The following is a 9,975-nucleotide window of genomic DNA, read 5'->3' as shown; positions in this document are numbered from 1 at the left end:
AACAAATGTACCACCCCAATGCGAGATGCTACCACTCAGCCTTATTAACCCACACATTGGGGTCAGCCCACTAGGTACATGTGTAAACTGATTTAAAAGTATCTTGTTTCCTTGGAAGTGTAAGCTCTTCTGTCCCTTCTTGAAAGAAGAGGGGTCTTCTTTCCAAGAAGAAAGAGGAAGAAGAGGGGTCTTTCTAGCTCCTACATGTAGTGGTGCAAAGACCTCTGGATGGAATTGTTACTGTCCCTTTTGTGAAATTCCAGATCCTTGAGGAATGACTTGGGAAATTGGTGGATGCATTTTGATAGTTGGATTGTTTTGGCAGTTGAAAGTCTTGGATACTGCTCCTCGTGGAGTGACTCAGCTGTCCTGAAGAAGTTTGGTGTTTCCCTTAAGACGATGAGGAGAAGCTTCTCTGTGACATAACCACACTTCACATGAGTAGAAACCTTCCAAGAATATTAACCATGTGGCTCTTCTAATCTTTTCTCCCCCTGTTTAACAGATACTGATTGAATGTCAGAAGTGTGGCTGCCTAGCTCTGATCCCCAACCTCTATGATAATCGAGATATTCATTCTTCAGTTCCTTAGGCTTTCCAATGAGGAGATGGCTCGGTGAGATTCTGACTGTACCTGCTATGTCACAAAGATCTATTCACAGTAGGGCAGGCACACGGGGGGCGCTGACAGAGGAACATGGGCACAGGCAGTGGTGCCTCCCCCAGGTGCATGTATTCATGTCGCCTTCTACAAGTGTACCGCAATGCCCATTCCCATCTCACAGAGCTTGCGGAAATTTACAGCCAGGCTGACGGTCCGCCCGATGTGCGCTCCAGGGAAACCTGGTTAATGACGACCTAGAGCAGGTGCATGACTCAAAGCTTTCAAAGCTTTACTTCTTTTATCAGCAGTCCTGATTTTAAAAACAACAAAGCCCGTCAACCCCATTCCTACCCAAATCTCCTCGCAAACTTGGCCTCGTGGGAATCCAAACATTTTAAACAAGACTTTGAAGCATCTCGACACAAGACCGCTAGCTCAGGCCGCCCGGACCTGCCTGGCCAACGACTCGGAAAGCTGGCTCTTCTGATCTTAAAGAATGCATACTGCCTTAGCAGTTTTGGCAAAGAGGTTCGCTAGAGAAACAGTGGAAAGTGCGGCAGCATTTTTTTTTTTTTTTTTTTTTTTTTTTTTTTTTTTAGGATTGAAATGGATCCAGCCCAAATTCTATATTTTTAGCCCAAGTTGATCCTATGGCAGTTCTGGCTAATGAGATGAACGTAGATGTGGTGAGGTGGGGCTTCCAGGAAAGCTCTTTAAAAGGTGGAGTGAGGGGAATAAATTAGCATGTACCTTGGTCCTCTGTTCTTCCCTGTTTTCTGCTTGGAATGCCGATACAGTGCTGGAGGTAGCGTTGACATCTTGTAGCCACGAGGTAACAACGAACCAAGGATAGGGAAGCGGAAAGACAGAAGAAACATCAGTTCTAGATGGTGTGGTGCAGTTATCTACCAGTCCTGAACTTCTCACCACTGGATTTTTCACACTAGAAAAAAAAAACCCACTTAATTTGTTTAAGTTGATATTTTGGGAGTTTCTGTTACTTTCAGTCAAATGAGACCTCTAACTGAATCACGGATATTTTCAGTCTCTCCCAGTGGTAGAGGTTTGGCAGCCCTAGTGATATTTTCTGCTCAGTGACCTTGGATATACTGCCTTACAAACTTTGGACACGACGATAGTTCCTACCGATGTATTGTTTTAAGGATTACTTGAAATAATACATTTTAGCATAGTGCCTGGTACATATTAAGAACCGAAAACATGGTGATACAAAACTAGATTGCCTCTCACTATAGACACAGGGCTCATGGTCATGTGCAAGAACTTTTGAAAACAGAGTGGGATATGGCAATGTTGTGCTTTGGACGCTTTGAATATTATATTATACTCCTGGATTTCACTGTCACATCAAAGTCAAGGTCACTTCTGGCACCTAGGTGGCTCAGTCGGTTAAGCATCTGACTTCGGCTTGTGAGTTTGAGCCCCGCGTCAGTCTCTGTGCTGACAGCTCAGAGTCTAGAGCCTGTTTCGGATTCTCTCTCTGCCCCTCCCCCGCTCTCCCCCAACTCTCTCTCTCAAATATAAATAAACATTAAAAAAAAAAAAAAAAGTCATGGCCACCCGATACCAAGTGAATCTGCCCAGGCCTAACCACAGACCATTATTCAGTGCCTTGGCCCCCTTGTAGGGGATGATGCCCACAGGTCACTCTAGGGAAACTACCCCCACCCAACATACAGCCCCTCACAGAGCCGGACTGTTATATGGACAGAATAGGCTATGATTCGTGCCCTGGAGGCCATCCCCTTGGACTCTGGCGATTGCACCAGAAGTAGACAAACAACCTGAAAGGACTCATTCCGTAGGCTGGCCAGAGGCCTAGCGAGGATCCTAGTGGGAAAACTCTTCCCAGGAGGGGCAGTGGCTGGAGAAACACGCCAGCCTGCTGGCTGGTCACCCCCCATAAGGGACCTCAGCACCGCTTGGCAAGCTGATTCTGTGTCGCAGATCCCTACAGTCTCCCACCCTTGGAGATGACCGTTCTGAATGTTCTTATCTCTCCTCAGAACTTCCTCCCCTTCTTGTTATCATCTGCAGATAGTGCTTCTGATTTGAGTGGGGGAAAAAAAAAAGGACTGTATCATTCTCCCGGAACTGAATCTGTATCCTTTGCTCTGTCTTCCTTCCTGTTACCAGGGGCGAACCGCACCTGCTCCTGGCAGAGGCCCGCCCTCAGCTGGGTACTGGGGACCCTGCCCTCTTGCCAGTCTGGAACATCGCCCGAGAACACCACTTCTCCTTCTCACCTGTGTCATAACATCCCACTGTCCCTCTCTTCTGGATCATTCTCTGTGCAGGCATGCTTGGATCGCCTCATTTTTAGAACAGCAGCAGCAACAACAACCCCCTTCCTTGAGCCTGAGTCCGAGTCCCCTCCACCTACCACTTCGCTTCTGTGCTTCTCCTCCCTCCCTGTCCACATGGTTCCCACCCCCTTGCCTCCTGTCCATCTTGAGTTCACTCCAGTCAGGCTTCTGTCCCCACCATTCCATGGAAACTGCTCTTATCACCTGATGACCTCTTTGTCGCCAAATCCAATGGCCAATTCCCAGTTCTCAGCTTATCCAAACGGTTAACAGCATCTTACACAAATGATCCCTCCCTTTTTGGAAAACTGTCTTTACTTGGTCGCTTCATTGTGGGAAATAGACAGTAACAAATGCTTTTTAAATATGACTTGAGCTCGGTTTTGGCAAGGGCTTTGTTTCATTGACAGCTGTATCCCCAGCACTTAGGACGGTGCCTGTCACATACGAGGTGCACAGTATGTATTTGCTGAGTGACTAGATTAAGATCAGGGGGCCAGCAAAGTAACAGCTCACAGGACAATTCCAGCCCACTGCCTGTCTTTTGTAAATAAAGTTTTATTGGAACGCAGCCATTTTCATGCATTTACAAATTGTCTAAGGCTGCTTTTATGCTATGACAGCAGAGTTGAGTAATCGTGACAGAGATCGTATGGCTGGCAAAGCCAAAAGTATTTACTACCTGGTATAGAAAAAGCTTTCGGACCCCTGATTTAGACAATTATTTTGACTTCTACTATGTGCTGTGTGTTTAAGACCCTGACCACAAATGATCAAAGAGAGAAAGTCCATAGAGAGAGAACATAGCAACGTTTCTCGCCCGTAAGTATTATCAGGGTTTGCCTGTGGTCGAGGCTGAGGATTCTCCATGGTAAATAATGAAGTGGTGGTGGCTGGCGGTGGGGGGCAGGGGGGAGTGGAGGAGCTGAAAGTCAAGGAAAAAAGAAAATTAACCATTATTAATAAGAAAAACATTTCCTGAGCAATTATTTTACACCATGCACTTTGCATATTTTATTTCACTAACTCATAGAATCCCGTGAGGCAGGCACTGCTGTCTCCTTTTTACAGATGGGGAAACTGATGCACATACAAGTTCAGGATCTTGCTGAAGGTCACACAGAGCTATGAAGTATCAGAAGGGGGTTGTTGATGCCAGGAGCTGGGATGGACCCCGGCCCATGTAGCAGCAATGATAACTGCAAACACATACTTACGACATTCAGGCCCTGTTCTCAGTCCAACCCATCAGCTGGGGAAACTAAGGCAGGAGAAGACTGACTAGCCCAAGGCCCCATCACCCTGGTGAAGGGCAGGGCTGGACTTGACCTGGTAGTCTGGCTCTAGTCTCTGAATCTCACCACTTTACCATAATGCATAGTTGGCCCTCAATGAATAGTCACTGAGCTAATGAATTTGCCCCGGATCTCCTGAATCCCAGCCCGGTTCCTTTGCCGCTGTCCTACAGCATCCCCACTTTTGAGGGCTGTGCAGCAATTTGCTTAGGGTAGGGCTGGCAAAGAGGCAGAACCATGGCCATCAACCTCATTTCCGCAGAAATTACTAGAATGTCTCAGGATTTACTCATCCTCTGTCTACATTTTTATCTCTCTTGGGACACTGCCCACTCCCTGGGGAAATGATGTTAATAACTGATGATAACATCTGTCTTCAGACTTGTGAATCATTTGCAGAAATGCTTGTCAAGAGAGCACTGAACCTTCTAGTTTCAAGGAGTTTTTTGTTTTTGTTTTCGTTTTTTTTTTTTTTTCACAAAAGTCATTGACATAGATTTCTCACTTAAACCTGCCTAAAGGTTTGAATTGCGCAGCAAAACATGTTCCCCAACTAACTGGTGGGTGAAGCATGCCTCTCCAATGGGAGGTGAAGGTTTTTCCCCATTTGGAAGTTACTTACCCTGAAAAATTAGGATTGGATGTATTTCTTTCAAAATGAGATGAAACCAATTCTTCGTTTTATGCACACTTGACCGTCTCTCAAGGCTAGGACAGGGCATTCTCTGTCCTTGAAGGCACATTTTTAAATTTTCTGGTCGCAGGGAAAGAAAAAAGTGGCATCTTATTCTCTGTCTTCATCATTTCAGGCTCCCACAACCAGGTACTACAGTTTGGGTGACTTAAATGACAACAAAAATTATTTCTCGGTTCTGGAGCCTGGGAATTCCAAGAGTCAGGTGCTGGCTGATTCTGTTTCCGGTGAGAACTCTCTTCCTGGCTTGTGGACGGCTGCCTTCTTGCTTTACCTTCACGTGGCTTTTCAAGTTCAAATTCCTTGGTGCCCTTGGAGAAAGAGACCTCTCTCTCCTCCTCTTCTTAGAAGACCGCTGATCCTTATCATAATAGGATCCCACCCGTGTGACTTAATTTATTTTGCCTTCTAAAAGCCCTGTCTCCAAATATACTTACACTGGAGGGGTAGGGCTTCCACATATAAATTGGGGGATGGGCAAAATCCGGTCCATGGTACCCTCTCCCCATCCCTGAGCACTGTGCTATGTGAGCTGACACCATGAAAGTTTGCCAGCGGACTTTGCGAATACTGTTTCATCTGGGTTTTAGCCCAGGTTGAACACGCTTCCACACGGGAATACCTTGAACTGCGTCCTTTAGCATCAAGTCTTTGCACATACGGGGAAACGTTCATTGTGTGTGTTGTGCAACCGTTAGTCATTTTTCTGACGCTATACTAAGCAGTTTGTATCTCTAAGCATTTTATCTTTTAATCTGCTCAACACATTGTGATGGATGAGGCAGTACTATTATTATTCCCATTCTACAGAGGCGAGAACTCGGGGTAGAGAAGTTGAGTAATTTGTCCAAAGCATACTGGACTAGGAAATGACTCGGCCTGGATTTGAACCCAGCGCACAAATCTGCGGCATTCTGCCCTCGCCCCTGCTCCCCCATTCCCGAGGTGAGGACACCTACGCTTCCAGAGACTTTGTCCACAATCACCAGGAATGATGGTTCAGTACAACCCTTGAGATTCATCTCTAGCCAAGGTCAGTAATTCACTTTCGTCCACTTCTTTCTTTCACACAGATTTATCTTACTTGCATGTTTTTGGTTAGTCACACTTGAGGCAAAGGGATACTTTCCTGAAAAGCCACTCATAACTTAAAACATTTTGTTTTTATTAGATGTTTTAATAGTTTCTGGAAAAAAAAAACCCTCCTGAAAAGAGACAGCGGAGTATCGTAATGGTTTCTCATTCTCTAATTTATTTTATCTTAATGGCTGTCTTCCCTCATCTATGTTGAGTTCATCCTCAGACAACTTTATGGCTTTTTTTTTTCCTGAAAACTTTCCTCACTTTTCAGAAACCCAAAGGAAGAATGATCACAGAAAATGTTTTTTTTTTTTCTCTCAGCTCTGTTTGCAAGTAATATGTTTTCGTCATGATGAAAGTCATTTTTTTCAAAGGCGTCCAGCTGTTGAAGCCATCTGCATCGGATGTGGGAGAGGGATTGAAGGGTTAACAATTTTCCTCCTTGAGAGGGAACAGGAGTGGAGCATAAGCAGCAGGAACCTTCCACAAGGGCAGGGGTGAAGGTGAGAACATGTGAGCCATTCAGTTCTCCCTAGTTACTAGAATTAGGGCACTTGTCTCTGTTCTCCCCTAAATGATTGCACTTACAGAAGAATTTTCCAGCTTTCCTGACAGAACCGTACTCCCCCTAGAAAGATGAGTGTTTATCCTTCTCACTATCTATTCAACTGCAAGGAAGTACTTCAGGGCGGAAATAAGCCCTTCGATGACAAAGCCCCTTCAATGACAAAGCAGCTCATTTCAAAGCATCCTGGCTCACTCTTGTGTGTGCCTACTCACCCTGGGAACCATGTCTCAAACAGTTAACTCTCCCCCACTCCCCACGGCCCTCAGGAATGGGAGGGAGCAAGGAAACCACCAGTACAAAGTCACATGGCAACGACAACCGTTTGGCCTGTTTCGAGGTGCTTAGGCAGAAAGAAGCACAAGAAAACAAAAGGGAAGGGTATGTGAACTTGTAACCCTCATCCCCACATGCCACTGGGTTGGTGGGTGGCATGAGCAAGCGTTCAAGTTCCCCGAAGTGGGCGTTTTTTTATGGGGCCAAGTGACAAAGAACCAAAGAGGGTAAGAACTTGTGAGCAGCAAGTGGAAAACTACCAAGAACTGTCCCACCCCGCCTGCAACTCACGTCACCACGTGGAAGGGAGGGAAGCTTGCGTTCACTTCCCCATTAGGTGATCCTTCAGTCCTTGGAGACTCAATCACTGCTCTTTGGGGCCCACCCGCCTGCCCTTCTCCCAGTGTAGAGTTTTGGTTAAATGGTAATTTTTTTTTTTTGCCCAATCCCCTTCTCTGTTCTTTGTGTCCAAATGGAGTGACACTTTATCAGTGGGGTGGCAGGCCATGAATAGAGGATATGAATTATTGCTAATTGACTCCTGCCTGCAATTCTGTCTGCAGCTTTTATGAACCCCACATGTTTTAATTAACACGTCAGAAAGGCAACGTCAGCTCCAAAGTGCCAGAGAAGAGAGTACTTCAATTGATCCCTGCTCTGTGGTTGTCCAAATGGATCTGCTTAATGTGTACTTGGAGAAGGACAGTAAACATTCTGGAAAACAGTGTGAGAATGAGGCATACCAGGCAGTGGCTACATAAAGGAATCCTAGAGGGTTTTACCTTTGGGTTGATGTGTTGGCTTTGGCCATTTGGCGAGCGTTTTCTCGGGAGATGGGAATATGGGAACCCAGGGAGGAGCAGAGATCTTTTCATGATAAAAATTGAATGTACTTTGGCTGAGGATGGCTAATGCACTTGACTTAGTGGCTTGTGTTTTCACAGAACATGATTCAAGAATGCAGTGGTTTTTGTTTTTCTGGAAAGCCCATTGGTTCTAGAGATGTAAGAGGTCAGATTGAACTGGAGTTTCCTCTTATTGTGGCATCTTGGGCAAGAAATTTAATCTTTCCGAGTTGCTGCTAAAAGGGGACAAAGACAATAACTGCCTGTCTGAGGTGAGACGGCAGGTGAGAGACCACTCTGTCAAATGCAACATGACTATAAATACTATATAAATTCTTCACATGACTCGTAAATGATGTGACTGTCAATTCATTTATTGGCTCAAGACACATGTAATGAACATCCACAAGAAGCTGGTGAGATACAATATATACAGACTCGTTCCCTGCCCCCGCACTTTGCAGCTGATACTCCCAAATCGACTGGAAAATATAGCATGTTAAGTGCTGTGATGGAGCTAGAGACTGCATGGAAGCTCATAAAAATGGCACTTAACCTGGACTTGGAAAATTTCCAGAAGGCTTACTGGAGGAAGCAAGGTACGTGCAGAGCTTAAATGTCGTCTTCTCAGCGAGGACTCTCATGCCCACCTTATTGAAAAACCTAACCGCCACCCTCTCGTACACCCTATCCCCAGAGCCTGCTGAATTTTTTTACAGCACGTATCACCATCTGACACACTCTACATGTTTGCTTGTTTATGCTTCATGTCTGCTCCCCTCAACCATAAATTTAGATTCTTTTCTCTTTTTTTTCCTACTCTGTCCTCAGTGCCTGAAATAGTTCATGGCACATGGTAGGTACTCGATAGATATTTACCGAATGAACAGGAAACATTAAGTGTGATGTAGGCAGCCAAAAGGGCAGGAGAGAATATTCCAGGCGAGGAATAAGCATAAACAAAGACCAGGGGGCAAAGTGCAGATGGTTTTGCAGTCTTTGTCCACTCAGGTTGCCATGACAGAATATCATAGGCTGGGTGGCACGCAAAAAACAGACATTTATTTTTCACAGTTCTGGTGGCTGGAAGTCCAAGGTCAAGGTGCTAGCACTTTTGGTGAATGGTGAGTACAGCTTCCTGGTTCAAGGCTGGCTGTGTTCTTTTGGTGTCCTCACATGGCAGCAAGGCAGGGAGCTCTCTGGGGTCCCTTTTATAAGGTCACCAATCCCATTCATGAGGGCTCCAGCTTCATGACCTAATCACCTCCTAAAGACCTCATAGCCAAACACCATCACACTGGGGATGAGGTATAAACATATGACTTTGGTGTTGGGAGGGACACAAACATTCAGTCTGTGGCATTTGTATCAGCCAGAGTACACACATATGAGAGTAGAATATGGAGAGATGAGTCTAGGGGTAGGGAGAGCCGGATCATGGAGGGCCTTATAAGGCAAGTTAAAGAGTTTGGAATTTATTCTGAGGGTGATAAGGACAATCAAAGTATTTAATGTGAAAGTATTGATAAGAGCCGAGGACAGGGAGACTATGAGAAATCTCTTATAGAACCGTTGCCGTGTGGGGAGAGGTATTTGGGAGATAGACTCGACAGGCCTCCATGGCAGTGGGGAGTGATAGAGGGGGAAGGCTCAGTGATCAGGAACGGAGGCCCATTCAGGAGACCGCGTGCATGGTAGAGCCGGTTGGATGAAAACGATGGATCTTTGGTGTGGGACCTTCAACCGAACATGTTTTGGCTTTGTGAGCTTTTGTACATGTGGGTCAGTCTGCAAGTGGTCATTGGAGCCACAGGATTGGTTGGGATTTTCCAGGTAAGTTAGAAAAGGAAGGGGCCTATGGAAAGCCCCGAGAGACACCAATGTCAGAAGGGTAGACAGAGGAAGAGAAGACCAAGAAGGAATGTGAGAAACAGATTTCAGAGAGGTCCAAGGAAGACCAGGAATAGATGATGTCTCAAGGAGAGAAGAAACAGGGCCAGGTCAAGTTAGATATGAAAGTGCTGTGGGTTTGAATTGTGCCCCCCCCCCCCCGCAAATATCTTGAGGACTTAACCCCCTGTGAATTGACCTTATTTGGAAGTAGAGTCTTTGTAGATATAGTCAGGTTAAGATGCCGTCCTACTAGATTCTAGGGTGGGCCCTAATCTAATGGCTAGTGTCCTTCTAAGAAAAGGGAAATTTGTGTACCAAGAAACACAAGGAAGGCTATATGGATACGGAGACAGAGATTGGAGTGATGCAGCTACTAGCCAAGCACCAAAAAGTGCT

General features: G+C 45.7%; 1 protein-coding gene across 1 annotated transcript; it reads right to left on the bottom strand.

Moving 5' to 3' along the window:
• Positions 1-825: 825 nt before the first annotated feature.
• Positions 826-1,019, bottom strand: LOC125922060 (ATP synthase subunit ATP5MJ, mitochondrial-like). The gene is given in 2 exon segments (XM_049629946.1): positions 826-974; positions 976-1,019. Coding segments are annotated over 2 exon segments (171 nt in total). The 3' UTR covers positions 826-847.
• Positions 1,020-9,975: the final 8,956 nt, after the last annotated feature.

The sequence above is a fragment of the Panthera uncia genome, chromosome C2 (assembly GCF_023721935.1).
Source record: "Panthera uncia isolate 11264 chromosome C2, Puncia_PCG_1.0, whole genome shotgun sequence".
NCBI lineage: Eukaryota > Metazoa > Chordata > Mammalia > Carnivora > Felidae > Panthera > Panthera uncia.
The sequence above is the reverse complement of the archived record's forward strand: the minus strand, read 5'-3'. Positions and strand labels throughout refer to the sequence as shown.